The sequence below is a fragment of the Rhinopithecus bieti genome, unplaced genomic scaffold (assembly GCF_001698545.2).
Source record: "Rhinopithecus bieti isolate Rb0 unplaced genomic scaffold, ASM169854v2 scaffold_21155, whole genome shotgun sequence".
NCBI lineage: Eukaryota > Metazoa > Chordata > Mammalia > Primates > Cercopithecidae > Rhinopithecus > Rhinopithecus bieti.
In genome coordinates, this window is record NW_016810615.1 from 246,168 (window position 1) to 263,464 (window position 17,297).

At 35.9% G+C, this 17,297-nt stretch overlaps 1 protein-coding gene across 1 annotated transcript in view; it reads right to left on the minus strand.

Moving 5' to 3' along the window:
* Positions 1 to 17,297, minus strand: part of TDRD3 (tudor domain containing 3) — a 152,083-nt gene that overhangs the window by 94,020 nt on the left and 40,766 nt on the right. Inside the window, 2 exon segments of the mRNA XM_017892514.1 lie at positions 2,666 to 2,815; positions 4,770 to 4,841. Coding sequence (XP_017748003.1) covers positions 2,666 to 2,815; positions 4,770 to 4,841 — 222 coding nt within the window.

The window sequence follows — 17,297 nt, forward strand, 5'->3', positions numbered from 1 at the left end:
AAAAAAAAAAAAAAAAAAAAAAAAAAAAAAGCCAAACAATCCAATTTAAACATGGACAAATGATTTGAATATCACTTTTCAAAAGACCATACAAACGGCCAATAGGTATATGAAAAAATGTTCAACATCATTTATCATTGAAATCAGCCCAATAGTCCCATAGACCGTTTTTTTGTATAAACAGAAATTGACCCTTCTGATCTTAAAGTCTGAAACTTTCATTTGATCTATCTTTATCTGAGTTCCTTCCTCAGGAAATGACACTTAGGCCTTTCAACAAGTATCAAGAACTAAAATTCACCAGACCACCACATCCAGACAATGAGATGCCACACCCCTCATTCATCATAATTGCTTCCTTACCCCTCCTTCCTTCCTGTTTTCCTGCACATAGATTTCTTCTCTGCTATATAAACCCTAATTTTAGCCCATCAGGGGGATGGATTTGAGACTGACCACCCATCTGTTCAGCAGCAGCACCCAATTAAAGCCTTCTTTCCTGGCAACACTCATTGTCTCAGTGATTGGCTTACTGTGCAGTGAGCAGCAGGATCTAGACTGAACCCTGGGTGTCTCAGTAACATCATCAGGGAGATGCAAATCAAAACAAAATGAGGTATTATCTCAACCCAGTTAAAACTGCTGTAATCAAAAGGACAAAAAAAAAAAAAAAAATACCGGTGAGGATTTAAAGAAAGAACTCTTATGTACTGTTGGTGGGAATGTAAATTAGTGCAGCCATTACAGAAAACAATATGAAGGTTGCTCAAAAAAACTAAAAATAGAACTAGCATATGATTCAGCAATCCCACTACTGGGTATTTATCCAAAGGAAAGGAAAGCAGTAGGTCAAAGAAATAACTCCCATATTTACTGCAGCACTAGTCACAATAAACAAGTTATGAAATCAACCTAAGTGCCCACTATCAGATGAAGGGATAAAGAAAACGTGTTATACAGTCATCCTTTGTTATCCGTGAGGAATTGGTTCTAGGACTCCCACCACTCTCCCACTCCTAGCAGATAACAAAAAACATGGATGCTCAAGTCCCTTACATAAAATGATATAGTATTTGTATATAACCTATGCACATCCTCTTGTATACTTTATTTTTTTTAATTTTTATTTTTTGAAATGGAGTTTCACTCTTGTTGCCCAGGCTGGAGTGCAATAGTGCAATCTTGGCTCACTGCAACCTCTGCCTTCTGGGTTCAAGCGATTCTCCTGCCTCTGCCTCTTGAGTAGCTGGGATTACATGCATGCATCAGCATACCCAGCTAATTTTGTAATTTCAGTGGAGACAGGTTTTGCTATGTTGGTCAGGCTGAGGTGATCCACCCGCCTCAGCCTCCCAAAGTGCTGGAGTTACAGGCATGAGCCATAGTGCCTGCCATTCCTATATATTTAAATAATCTCTAGATTACTTATAAATTCCTTATATGGTACAAATGTTATATAAATAGCTGTTATACTATATCATTAGGAAATAATCACAAGACAAAAAAAAAAAAGTTTGTACACATTCAGTATAGATGCAACCATCCCTTTTCCCCCCACAAATATTTCTGATCCACTGTTGCTTGAATCCATAGTTATGAAGAGCTGAATCCACAGACATGGAGAGCTGACTGCCTGTACATAATGGATTATTATTCAGTTATAAAAAAGAAAGAAATCCTGCCATTCTCAGCAACATGGATAAACCTGAAGGACATTACATTAAGTGACATAAGCCAACCACAGAAAGACAAATACTGCATATTCTCACTCATATGTGAGAGATAAAAAAGTTGTCTCATAGAAGAGCAGCACAGTAGTTACTAGAGGCTGGGAAGGGTGAAGGTTAAGGGAGAGTGGGAGAGGTTGATTAATGGGAATTAAATTACAGTTAGGAGGAATAAGTTCTAGTATTCTATGAAACACTAGGGTGATTATAATTAACAATAATTTATTGTATATTTCAAAATAGCTAGATGCGTTTTCAATGTTCTCAACACAAAGATGGTAAATGTTTGAGGTGATGGATATAGTAATTACCCTGATTTGATCATTACACATTGTATACATGTATCAAAATTCACATGTACCTCATATATATGTGTAATTACTATTTGTCAGTTAAAAGGGAGGATTTGTGTGTGTGTAAATACACATATGTAAAGATAAAAATTATTTTTTACTATATGCTAAATAAAATTAAGTATAAAGACAAAAATGTTATTCCTGACCCAGTGACAGAGCCGCTGATTTTTATTCATCTCTCAGAAGTTGCTATTTCTCATAAGTTGCTATTAATAAGGGGAAATTATCTCCAAAAAAGTGGCAACTAGCCCATCTAATAATAGGAAACTCCCTGCCAGAATAAAAAGTGTGTTCAGTTGCTACATTGTTTTAAAAAAAGGAAGAAGGAGAAAAGGAAGGTAATTTGCCAGCAAGAGTAACTTATTAGAACTACCATGGAGATCTGGAAACAGAACACATGAATAAAATATGTAAGATCCCATAAAGTGGCAGGGCATTCCCACTTACGGAATATGCAAGAAGAATAAGGTTAAGCGTTTGTTGAATTAGTTAGCTTATATGAAAAGACAATAACGATCACAAAAAATCTAAATAGAACATAATGATAAGAAATAAAAAATGTGTAATGATTTGATTTCTTACTTCTTTGCTCTTTGCAACTTCAGCAATAGCAGCCGTCCTTTGCTTTTCAAATTCATCATTATCATTTGTAGGTTTGATAGGCATTGTAACTTGCAATGTTTTTCTTCGATCAAGTTCTCTGCTATCCACTTGGACATGAGATACACACTTCTGGTAAAACAAGTAAGAATAAGTCAACTTAGTAGTTCCAAAAGAGATTCAAGTTTTCATTAGAAAATAATACTTCTTCAAAAGTATCTTGTATCTTTTACAATAGCTAAAAGCATACACAAATAAAATTCTATCCCATGTATTTAAAAGTAAAAGTAGAAAACCAGGAAAGTAACTTTTCAATAAACATAACTAATAAATAAAATTAAAAGCTATATAAACATGGGGTCAACTAAGCAGGGCACATATTTAAAACATACAATGGGTCAAGAGAGCTAACTTTCATTTTAGGGTAATAAATAATTTTAGATTTCAAACAGTCTTGAATAATGCACAATAAGATATAAATTTGGTTTTGCAATTAAGAGCTTAATTCCCATATTATACCACAGTATCCCTATGTGGATTGGTTAGTACAATTATATTAACATTTAAAAAGATGTCTCTGCACTTATAAACCACACTCTAAAACATACCTTCCCCTACATTGTAGGCTTCAAAGTTTTATACTTTTGTCTCATAAAGTAAAAAAAGGCATCACTGCCTAAAAGAAGCCCTCGATTCTGATCTTCAGTCCAATCTTACCAGTAAAATCATATAAAATGAACTTTTTCCCAACTCATTAATAGGGAAAATGAGAAGATCTCAAAGAAATGTGTTCCACGAATACAGAAAAATTTCAGTAATACAAACATATCATGTTGATGCCAATACACAGCCAGCATTACCTACCTTCAACCCATGTACAAGGCTGTAAGATGCTATATAAGAATTTTTTCAGAATGAACTTTATAACCAAATAATATTATTGAAATTATACCCTTTATTATATTCTCTAACCCTCAAGAAGCTATAAAATACACTTCAAAGTCTTAAGAATAATTAGATCATAAGTCTCTCTGGAAGAGAAATGTTATCACCAAAATGTTTAAGGGTAAATTTTTACATATATACTATTATTTTCAAATATAAGTTATTAGAATGTTTGCACTGTTTTCCCTATGGGGGTTTTCATTACACTGGGAGAATATCAACCATCAACATGGATCACACCATAGGACTTCATACTTCCTTTTATCTTGGCTATCTCTTCTTCCAAACTCAGTAAAAAAAAAAAAAAAAAAAAATCAACATTATTTTAAAATGCTTTAAAATAGGTTTGATGCAAAATGACTTAAACTTAAGTTAGAGTAGATCTTGCAAAAGGCTTTTAAAGAGGGTAACAGTCAAATGATCTTACTAAATACCAAAATTTAGACACATAGACACATAATAAACCTTATTATGGAAATGTACATCTGTTGCCTACCTGTTATGTGCATAACTCATTGCTACTCTTAGCCAGCCCAGCACTCTTGAAGAAAATTAAAGAGCAAATGCAAGACAGATTACCAATAGCTAAATTTTGATGGCATCATCAGGAGAAGAGCAAGTTGCCACATGAATTATTCTTAGAATTGTCAGGGATAAAGCAAGAGCAGGCTGGAGAAGATTGTTGAGAATCGATTTGATGCTGAAGACAAGTGAAGTCACAAGATACTGGTCAGAAGGGAAGATGCTTCAAAGCAGCACTTTGATCACTCTGTGAGGCTTTATTTTCTCTCCCCTCTAATGTTTTAATGAACAAGTGAGAAATTATGACATATTTTTGTCTTCTTACTTTTGAATTTCTCTTTAAAAAAACCCTCTCCCATCCTATTTTAATTAGTTATAAGTTACTCTTCAGATATGGCTCTTAATTGCTTCAGTCTTTGGGTTAACAGCTCTTGCAAACATCAACAATATAATTACAGTGAAGGAAAAAAACCTCAAAATTATTAAATTCCTTGAACTTCGTATTTCCAAATAACTCCATAACCTCTTAATAAATAGTTCAGCACATAATGAAACACAGCTTGAATGCTAACAAAAAACACTTTTTCCTAAATTCATCCGCCAACACAAAAGTCATTACCTGTCCAAAAGGCACAAAAGGAGGTGGTCCACCTTCAGTTCCAATATTGCTTCTATTGTGTTTTGATAAGCTCTGTGGAAAAAATCCAGTCACAAAGGAGCAGTTATACATAAAAAATATATCTCCAGCATTTATATTGTAATAGGAATCTACCTATTTGAGTAGATTCTTACAAGAAATAGGAAAAAAAAGGTCTTCCATAAAGTATTTCAAACCACAAAAAAAAATATTATTCTTAGCTTCAATAATTAGGCAAAGACTCTTCTCACATATTACCAAAACACATATTCACATATAACTTACAGAAATATTTATCAAGCCGTTCCCCTAAGGAGAAAACAGTCCTCTTAAGAAGCAAATTCAAAAATAACAAACTTTGGTAACAGAATTCCATTTTAAAGCATAAAGCTATGAGAGACAAATATTACCTGGAAATTATCTTCAAAAATAAATTTTTTAGACACAAAATTTATTAGTTAACATAAGGGTGATTTCTAACTACTTAAAGAGAACAGATTGTTATAGTATATAATATGGAGGTTCTTTTAATTATACTAAAATTTCCTTAACTTTCCTTATACTATATTTTCCTGTTTTGTTTTGCAAAACAATTCATATTTTGAAAAAGTATTCAACAAATTATTCATTAACTAAAAATAAGCTTCCAAATCCAACTAATTTTAGTTTTCTTTTTTCCTGAAATCTCATAAAGCTAGAGAGATAACAATGTATTATGAAAATGGAAAGAAAATCTTCTGGCAAAAGCAATTTCTCACATGATAAAGTCTTTCTAAAATCCCATAAGGAGTCTTCAGGACTCTCTTCAGTTATCTATTCCTCTGATTTATTTTGGTTTTGAGGTATTAATATATACATACATCTGTCTTACTAGTTGTTACTTAATACATCTCAACTTTAAACTTTTTGTGCATTTTAATCATTATCATTACAGAAACCATTATGATGAAAATATGATGTATAATAGCAGCTGACAAAGTTAAAAAAAAAAAAAAATCACCATGTGCAAATTCAAGCATATTCCAGAGTTCCTGAATCGTATAAACACTGTATATTTTATAAAGATAATTAAGAGTAATGACAAGCACAACATTCAGTTTATTTAGCAAAAAATAATTTAAACTGTATGAATATTTTAAAGAATGCCACATTTCTTTAAAGCCTATATTTAAGATATTAACCTAATTTTTAAAAATGACAAATGCATACAATTATCAAGAGGCCCTTTCCTTAATTTAAATAATAAACAAAGACTATTCAAACAGCTATAAATCATTTCAACTTACACTATCATTTCCTTTAAAAGTTCATGAATTGCAAATAACACCATAGCTCAATAACATTATATAATTAAAAATATATTACAGGATCTGATAAAGGTACATGAGCAATCCTTACTCTCTCTTTAAAAACAAATAACAGGCCGGGCGTGGTGGCTCAAGCCTGTAATCCCAGCACTTTGGGAGGCCGAAGCAGGCGGATCACAAGGTCAGGAGATCGAGACCACGGTGAAACCCCGTCTCTACTAAAAATACAAAAAATAAGCCGGCTGCGGTGGCGGGTGCCTGTAGTCCCAGCTACTCAGGAGGCTGAGCTAGGAGAATGGCGTAAACCCGGGAGGCGGAGCTTGCAGTGAGCCGAGATCGTGCCACTGCACTCCAGCCTGGGCGACACAGCAAGACTCCATCTCAAAAAAAAAATAATAAAATAAAAAAATAAAAATAAAAACAAATAACAATCTTGACAATGTGTAAGAAACAACTGTTTTAAGACACAGGATAACAGATAATGCAAGACTATTATCCCTGAGAGAAGGCAAAAAAAAAAAAAAAAAGGTGAGCTATGGCTTTCTGCTTGTAACCATGATGCAGACAGAGATCATAGAGAGCTGAGTTGAGAATATCAGTCTCACAGTTCAAGCAGGCTGATGCAACTGGAAGTTGTGGGGCTGTTTCAGAAAGAAGAACCTGCATAGAAAAGAAGCTCCAGAAACTCTCATAGTAGTTCCCTTGAGTCACTGTGGAGAACAAGGCTGAGCAAAAAAGAGTTGTAAGCTGAACAATTCCCAGAACTCATAAAGGGTATACAGACAATCCACCCAGATCAGACCATGCAGACTAAAAACTCTTTGGACATTCATTCAGGACAAGGAGTAGAAATCCAGAGGGCTAAAAAATATTTGGAACAAAGGCTATGCTAGATACTCCTTTCAAAGCTTGAATACATGTCTTGAAGGGGTCAAATTGATCAAAAGTAAATTAACTGTTGACCAAAGCTAAGTCTTATACTCATTAAAGGAAAATAGCAAAATCCAGGCTCTCAACAACTACCAACATCACAATGTCCAGAATCTAAGCAAAAACTACAAGGCATGTCAAGACAGAAAAATGTGACCATAACCATCTGAAAATTTAGACAAGAGAAACAGGGCCATAGATGACAAAGATGATGAACTAGCAAACAGAGTGTTAAACAGCTATTAAAACTATGTGTAAGTATTTAAAATAAAACATAAATTCAACTAGAAAAGAAAAATACAAAAAAAGAAGAACCAAATGGAACTTCTATAAAAGAAAAAAAACACCAACAATGAAAACTTCATTGGATGGGCTTAAGAGTAAATAAAATAAGACAGAAGAAAAGATCAGTGATTTTAAAGGTATAGTAATAGAATCTACCAAAAAGAGGCTGGGGAAAAAAATGAATAGATCTTCAGTGACTGGTCGGAAAATTACCAGCAGTCTAATGTATGTGTAATTGAAGATATAATACAAAAAAAAAAAAACACAGTAGAAAGAGGGAAGAGAAAAAAATACATACGAAGAAATAATGGCCAAATCACATTTTTCTAAATGTGATGAAAACAATAAACTCATAGATCTAAAAAGTTCACTGAAAACCAAACAGGATAAAACACACACCAGCCATGTTAGGTACATCATAATTAAAAAATCGAATTGTTGAAATCAGTAATAAAGAAAACACTCCTCTAAGAGTCCCTGCCTGGCCATGACTGCAAGTAGTGCAGCTCCCACTGCCCCACCAGAGCACTTCTGCTGACAGCCTCCTGCCAGAATTTGTTTGCTTATGACCTCGCTGCCACCCCTTCAGAAAACTTCCCACCTGCTGAGTCCCTGCCACCCTCTCAGAATGCCCCCCTCCTGTGGTACACCTCACCAGAGCTGCCCACCCAAGGCAACCCAACTACCAATACCAGAGTGCTTCCCACCAGATTGTACCCCCTTCCCATATGGCCCCCTGCCTGCAGTGCCCCTTACTGGGGCACTTCCCACCAAAAGCGCCCCAGTTGTCACCACAGGAGCATTTCCTGCATGTGGCCCCCTTGCTTGCAGCACTCCCCATCATGTTGGCTATAACACCCCCTGCCTGTGGGGCCCTCCTCACTGGAGCACTCCCACTTGCAGCACCCTACACCCATGGCATTCTCCTGTGAGAACACCTCCAAGCTGAGGTAAATAATAATTGAGAAAATGAACAAAACTTCTAAGAAATATGTGGTTATGTAAAGAGACCAAACATACAACTCTGACATTCCAGAAAGAGAAGAAGAGAGAACAATCAACTTGGAAAAATATTTGAGGATACAGTCCACAGAACTTTTCCAAACCTCATTAGACAGGTCAACATGCAAACTGAAGAAATTCAAAGAACCTCTGTGACATACTATGCAAAAGAAAAAAAATCACAAATGCAGCTAGAGAAAAGGAGCACTTACAAAAAGAATCCCATTCAGCTAACAGCACACCTTTCAGCTTAAAACTCACAAGCCAGAAGAGAATAGGGCCTATTTTCAATATCCTTAAAGAAAAGAAATTCCAACCCAGAATTTCCTTTGCTTCATAAGCAAAGGAAAAATGAAGTCCTTTTCAGACATGCAAATGCTAAGGGGATTTATTACTACCAGACCTGCCTTACAAGAGCTCCTAAAGGGAGTGCTAAACATGGAAATGAAGAAATGATACCTGTCATCACAAAGCACACTTAAACACATATTCCACTGACACTATAAACTATGCAATCACGTCTACATAACAACCACCTAACAATACGATGACAAAATCAAACCCTAACACATCAATATTGACCCTGAATATAAAATGGTTAAATGACACACTTAAAAGGAATAGGGTGGCAAGTTGGATAAAGAAGCAAGACTCAACTGTTTGCTGTCTCCAAGGGACCCATCTCACAAGTAATGACACCCAGAGGCTCAAAGTAAAGAGACAGAGAAACATCTTTCAGGCAAACACAAAACAAAAAAGAGTAGAGGTCGCTATTCTTCTGTCAACTAAAACAGACTTTAAACCAACAACAATTAAGAAGCACAAGGAAAGGCATGACATACATAATAATAAAGAATTCAACTCAACAAGAAGACTTAGCTATCCTAAATATGTACATACCCAACACTGGAGCACCCAGATTTATAAAATAAGCTCTTCTTGACCTATGAAAAGACTTAGACAAACATGATAATAGTGAGACACTTCAACACCCCACTGAAAGCATTAGACAAATCATCAAGGCAGAAACATAACACAAAAATTCTGGACTGAAACTCAACACCCAATCAATTGGACCTAATAAACATTTGCAGAATCCTCTGCCCAACAACCACAGAATATACATTCTTCTCATCTGCACACAGAACATAGTCTAAGATTGACCACATGCTTGGCCATAGAGCAAGTCTCAATTAATTCAAAAAAATCAAAATCATACCAAGCACACATTTGGACCACAGTGCAGTAAAAACAGAAATCAATAGCAAGATCTCTCAAAACCACACAATTACATGGAAATTTTAAAACTTACTCCTGAATAACTTCTGGGTGAACAATGAAATCAAGGCAGAAATCAAAAAATTATTTGAAATTAATGAAAAGAGAGACATAACATACATCTTTTAGATGCTGCTAACACAGTGATAAGAGGAAAGTTTTTAGTGCTAACCATCTACACATCAAGAAGTTAGAAAGTTCTCAAATTGGCTGGGTGTGGTGGCTCATGCCTGTAATCCCAGCTCCTTGAGAGGCCAAGGTGGTCAGATCACTTGAGGTCAGGAGTTCAAGACCAGCCTGGCCAAGATGGTGACACCTTGTCTCTACTAAAAATACAAAAAAAGTCAGCTGGGCATGGCATGGTGGTGCGTGCCTGTAGTTCCAGCTACTCAGGAGGCTGAGGCAGGAGAATTACTTGAACCCCAGAAGCAGAGGTTGCAATGAACCAAGACTGCACCACTGCACCCTGGCCTAGATGATAGAGTGAGACTCCATCTCAAAAAAAAAAAAAAAAAAAGTTATCAAATTAACAATCTAACATTGCACCTAGAAGAACAAGAATAAAAAGAACTAACCCTGAAGCTAGCAAAGGAAAAGAAATAACTAAAATCAGAGAACTAAGTGAAATTGAGATGCCAAAATCCAAATAAAAGATCAATGGAACCAAAAGATGGTTCTTTGAAAGAATAAACAAGATTGATAGACTGTGGACCAGGCACGGTAGCTCATGCCTGTAATCCCAACACTTTGGGAAGACAAGGTGGGCAGATCACTTCTGGTCAGGAATTTGAGAACACTCTGGCCAACATGGTGAAACTCTTGTCTCTACCAAAAATGCCAAAATGAGCCACATGTGGTGGCACAGGCTTGCAATCCCAGCTACTTGGGAAGCTGAGGCACAAGAATTGCTTGAACTCTGGAGGTGAAGGCTGCAGTGAGCCGAGATTGCATAACTGCACTACTCCAGCCTGGGAGACACAGCGAGACTCTGTCTCAAAAAAGAAGGAAAAAAAAAAAGGTTGATAGACTGCTAGCCAGATTAACAAAAACGAGAGAAGATCCAAACTGGCACAATCAGAAATTACAAATATGATATTACAACCAATCCCACAGAAATACAAAAGATTCTCAGAAACGACTACGAACATCTCTATGCATACAAATTAGAAAATCTAGAGGAAATGGATACATTCCTAGAAGCAGTCTCCAAAGACTGAACCAGGAAGGGGGTGAAATAAAAAGTTTTGAAACTGAATCATTAATAAAAAAAACCTCTTAACCAAAAAACATTCTAGACCAGATATATTCACAGCCAAATTCTATAAGACATATGAAGAAGAACTGGTAGCAATCCTACCGAAACTGTTCCATAAATACCAAGGAGGAGGAAATTCTCCCTACTTCTTTGTACAAAGACCAGCATCATCTTGATGTCAAAATCTGGCAATGATGCAACAACAACAAAAAAACTTCATGCCAATATTCCTGATACATGTAGATGAGAAAATCTTCAACAAAATACTAGCAAACTAATCCAGCAGCACATCAAAAAGTTAATTCAGTATAATCAACTGGTCTTTATCCCTGGGACACAATGTTGGTTCAACATATGCAAATCAATACATGTGATTCACCACATAAACAGAATTAACAACAAAACCACATAATCATCTCAATAGATGCAGAAAAGGCCTTCAATAAAATTCAACATTCCTTCATGTTAAAAACTCTCCACAAATTAGGTAACTAAGGAACATACCTCAAAATAATAAGAGCCATTGTGCTGGGCAGAGTGACTCAGGGCTGTAATCACAGCACTTTGGGAGGCCAAACAAGGAGGATTGCTTGAGACTAGGAGTTCGAGACCAGCTTGCGCAACCAAGATCTCATCTCTACAAAGAATTTAAAAATTAGCCAGAGTTGGTGGTGTCCACCTGTAGTGTCAGCTACTCAGGAGACTGAAGCAGAAGGATCCCTTGAACCCAGGAGTTCAAGGTTATATTGAACTATGATTGTGTCATTGTGCTCCAGCCTGTGTGACAGAGTAAGACTGTCTCAAAAACAAAAATAATAATAAGAGCCATCTATAACAAACCTATAGCCAACATCATACTCAACAGGCAAAAGCTGAAGCATTCTCCTTGATAACTGGAACAAGACAACGATGCCCACTTTCACTACTTATATTCAACATAGTACTAGAAGTCTTTGACAGAGGAATTATGCAAGAGAAAGAAACATATGACATCCAAATAAAAAAAAAAAAGTCAAACTATCTCTCTTTGCCGATGATATCATTCTACATCGAGAAAACCCCACAGACTCCACCAGAATTGGTTATTATTGGAACCAATAAACAAATTCAGTAAAGTTTCAGCGTACAAAATCAATGTATAAAAATCAGTTGCATTTCTATATGCCAATAGCACCCAGACTCAAATCAAGAATGCAAACCCATTTACAATGGCCACAAAAAGAATAAAATACCTAGGAATACAGCTTAACAAGGAGGCGAAAGCTTTCTGCAATAAGAATTACAAAACACTGCTCAAAGAAATCAGAGACAACACAAACAAATGGAAACGTTCCATGCCCACAGATAGCAAGAACCAATATCATTAAAATGGTCACACTATCCAAAGCAATTTACAGATTCAACACTATTCCTATCAAACTATCAATGTTATTCTTCACAGAATTAGAAAAAAAAAAACTATTCTAAAATTCATATGGAACCAAAAATGAGCCCATATCACCAATACAATCCTAAGCAAAAAACAAACAAACAAACAAACAAAAAAAAAGCTGCCCAACTTCAAACTGTACTACAAGGCTACTATAACCAAAACAGAATGGCACTGGTACAAAAATAGTCACACACAACAATGAGTACTGGGTACAAAAACAGACTCATGGACAAATGGGACAGGATAAAGAACCTAGAAATAAATGACACAACTACAAACACCTGATCTTTGACATACTTGACAATAACAAACAATGAGGAAAGGACTTCCTATTCAATAAATGATGCTGGGATAACTGGCTAACCAATATGCAGAAGACTGAAACTGGACCCCCTCCAGTCATCATATGCAAACATTAACTCAAGAAGAATTAAAGACTTTAATGTAACATCTAGAACAATAAAGAAAACCTAGGAAATGCCCTTCTTGGGACTAGCCTTGGCAAACAATTTATGACCAAGTCCTCAAGAGCAACTGTAACAAAAAACAAAAATAACAAGTGGGACCCAATTAAACTAAAGAGCTTGTACACAGCAAAAGAAACTATAAACAGGGTACACAGACAACCTATGGAATGGGAAAAAATATTTGTCAACTGTACATCCAACAAAGGTCTACTATCAAGAATCTGTAAGGAATTTAAACAAATCAGCAAGCAAAAAACAAATAACCTCATTAAAGAACAGGCAAATGACATGAACAAACATTTCTCAAAAGAAGACATATAAATGGTCAACAAATACATGAAAAAAATGCTCATTATCACTAAAAATTAGAGAAATGCAAATCAAAACCACAATTTGATACCATCTCATAACAGAATGGCTACCATTAAAAAGTCAAAAAACAACCACTGCTGGCAAGGTTGCAGAGAAAATAAAATACATATACACTGTTGGTAGGAATGTAAACTAGTCCAGCCACTGTGGAAAACAGTTCGGAGATTCTTCAAAGAACTGAGTTGAACTACTATTACTTCACATAGACACATGCGCTCGTTTGTTCATTGCAGCACTATTCACAATAGCAAAGACATGGAATCAACAAAGAGGTCCATTAACACAGAACTGGATACAGAAAATGTGGTAGATATACATGATGGAATATTACACAGCCATAAAAAGAATGAAATAATGTCCTCTGCAGCAATATGGATGCATCTAGAGGCCATCATTCTAAGCAAACTAGGGCAGCAACAGAAAACCAAATATCACATGTTCTTACTTATAAGTGGGAGCTAAACACTGACTACACATGGACACAAAGATGGGAATAAGAGACACTGGGGACTGCTTAAGGGAGAAAGGTGGGAGGAGGAAATAAGTTGGAAGGCTACCTATAGGGTACTATGCTCATTACTTGGGTGATGGGGTCTTTCATACACCAAGCCTCAGTGACACACAATTTACCCATGTAAGAAGCCTGCACATGCACCTCCTTAACCTAAAATAAAAATAGGAAAAAAAAAAAAAAAGGAAAAGGCTTAAAAGTAGATAGAGAAAAGATACATGACATAAAAAACATTGCTATAGACTATAGATAGTATAGTAGGTAATTGACAAAGAAATGATGTCCTTAAAACACTAAACAAAAAATGTAAAAATCTTTCAACATAGAAACATGCATTCAGAGAAAATATCCTTAAAAAGTTAAAAAAAAAAAAATTCTGACAAACTAAAACTAAAACACTTTATCATCAGCTAACCTGAACTAAAAGACACACCATGCAGGAACTTGATCTTTACCAAAGAAAAGAGCAACGGACAGAAATGGTAAATGTGTAGAAAGACAAAATATCTTTAAAATGTTTTCATTGTTTTAAAAAACCCTTTAAGGGAAAAAAAAAAATAAACCATGTGTTGTGACCCTTGTAACGAATGTAAAGTATATGACAAAACCAGCATAGAGACAAAACTGGGTACATGAAAGCATAAAATTGTATGGGTCTTACAATATGCATAAAGTGGTATATATTATTGAAGGTAGAAAGAAAGAAGTTAAAGGTACACATCTTAAACCTTACAGCAACCACTTAAAAACAAAAACACAGTCATATAGTGCAGGGTCCAGCCCTACAGGGTCTGTGGGTTTTTTCTCCTCATGTGCAGAGATAAGAGATTATAGAAATAAAGACACAAGACAAAGAGATAGAAGAAAAGATAGCTGGGCCCAGAGGACCACTACCACCAAGGCACAGAGACTGGTAGTGGCCCCAAATACCTAGCTGCACTGTTATTTATTGGATACAAGACAAGGGGGCAGGGTAAGGAGTGTGAGCCATCTCCAATGATAGGTAAGGTCACGTGAGTCACGTGTCCACCAGACAGGGGGCCCTTCCCTGTTTGGCAGCCAAGGCAGAGACAGAGAGAGGACAGCTTACACCATTATTTATTCTATGCATTTCAAAGACTTTTAGTACTTTCACTAATTCTGCTACTGTTATGTAAAAGGCAGAGACAGGTGTACAGGGTGGAACACGAAAGCGAACCAGGAGCATGACCACTGAAGCACAGCATCACAGGGAGACAGTCAGGCTGCGGACAGGCCTGACATTAGTCAGGCCTTCCACAAGAGGTGGTGGAGTAGAGTCTTCTCTAACTCCCCCAGGGAAAGGGAGACTCCCTTTCCTGGTCTGTTAAGTAACCGGGTGCCTTCCCCAGGCACTGAGGCTATTGCTAGACCAAGGTCCACTAGGTAACGGCGCCTTCGCAGGCACTGGCGTTACCGCTAGACCAGGGCGCCCTCTAGTGGCCCTGTCCAGGCATAACAGAGGGCTCACACTGGTCTTCTGGTCACTTCTCACTGTGTCCCTTCAGCTCCTATCTCTGTATGGCCTGGTTTTTCCTAGGTTATAATTATAAAACAAAAATTATTATAATATTGGAATAAAGAGTAATACTACAAATAATTAATGATATTCATATATAATCATATCTGCAATCTATTTCTAGTATAACTATTCTTATTCGATAAATTTTCTTTATTATACTGGAACAGCTTGTGCCCTCAGTCTCTTGCCTTGGTACCTGGGTGGGTTGCCACCCACAATATAGGTGATAAACTAATAATGCAGAAAACAGAATCATTTAAAAAATGCAATTCATTTAAAAGGAAGTGCTATGATTTGAATGTCCCTCCAAAACTTATGTTGAAATGTAATTGCCATTGTGACAGTGTTAAGAGGTGGGACTTTCAAAGGGTGATTAGATTATGAGTATTTTTCCCTCATGAATAGATTAATGCTGTTATCACAGGAATGGGTTAGTTATCTTGGGAGCAGAATCCTGAAGAAAGATGAAGTTTATCTCCCAGCCTCTCTCTATCTCACATGCTTACTTGCCCTTCCACCATGTTATGATGCAGCAGGAAGGCCCTAGTTAGATACCAAAGCCATGTTATTGTACTTCTGACCCTCTGGAACCGTGAGAAATAAATTTCTTCTCTTCATAATTACCCAGTCTGTGGTATTCTGTTATAGCAGCAGAAAATGGAGTAAAACAGGAAAGAAAAAGCAAAACAACAAAAGAAATAGCAAGATAGGAGAATTAAAACTTTCCATACTGAGTTCCATTACAAGTAAATGGTCTACTAATGCTGAAACTCTGTACTCATTAAACAATAACTCCCCCATTCTCTCCTCCCCCAGTCCCTGGAAATCACCATTGTACTCTCTCTATAATTTTTGCTACTCTCAGTATCTCACATAAGTAGAATCGCATGGTATTTGTCTTTTTATACCCAGCTTATTTCACTTAGCATAACGCCCTCTGCCGCTATAAACATGGGTACACAAATATCTCTTCGAGACCTGTTTTCCATTCTTTTGGGTTTATAGCCATAAGTGGAATTGCTGGATCATATGGTAATTCTATTTTTAATTTTTTGAGGAACTGCCATACTGTTTTCTGTAGCAACTATGTCATTTTATATTCCTACCAAGAGTGCACAAGGCTTAATTCCAATTTTTCCACATCTTCACCAACACTTGCTATTTTCTGGGTTTTTTTGTTTTTTGTTTTTTACAGTACCCATCATAATGGCTAATGGCTGTCAGGTAGTATATCTCACTGTATTTGATTTGCATTTTGATTAGTGATATTGAACATTTGTGAATGTGTTTAAAACTACTGTATATCTAAGATGGTTAAGACGGTAAATTTTACCTGCATGTTAACAAAATTTTAGAAATTAGGAAAAAAGTAATTTATCCTCAATGAAAAACCAGTAATCAGAATCCCCTACCATATAAAAAGCATTATAGACGATGACCAAATGGGATTTATTCCCAAAATACAAGAATGCTTTGACATATAAAAATCAATCAATGTAATGCATTAACACAATGAAGCAGGGGAAAACACATGATCATCTCAATTGACACAGAGGAAGCATCTGACAAAACTCAACACACTTTTATAATAAAAATATACAACAAACTAAAAATAGAAAGGAACTACTCAAACCTAATAAAAGCCACATATAAAAACCCCACCACTAACATCATATTCAATAGTGAAGGATTGAAGGCATTTCCTCTAAGATCAAGAACAAGAGAAGGATGTCATTTTCATCACTTTCATTCAACACACTATTAAAAGTTTTAGCCAGGGCTAAATAAGGCAAGAAAAAGAAATAAAGGTATTCAAATTGAGAAGGAAAAATAAAATTAACTCTTCACAGATAACATGACCTTATATGTAGAAAACTCCAAACATTCACACTAAAAAGAAAAAAAAAAACTGCCAGAATAATAAATTCAATAAAGTTGCAGTATGCAAAATCAACACAGAGAAATCAGTTGTGTTTCTCCACACAAACAATTTAGAACAATATGAAAAGGACTTCCCAGGGTCATGAATTGAAATATTTAATATTGTTGAGGTATCAATACTACCCAAAGTGGTCAACAGAGTCAACATAATCCTTATCAAAATCCCAATGATCTTTTTTTTTTTTTTTTT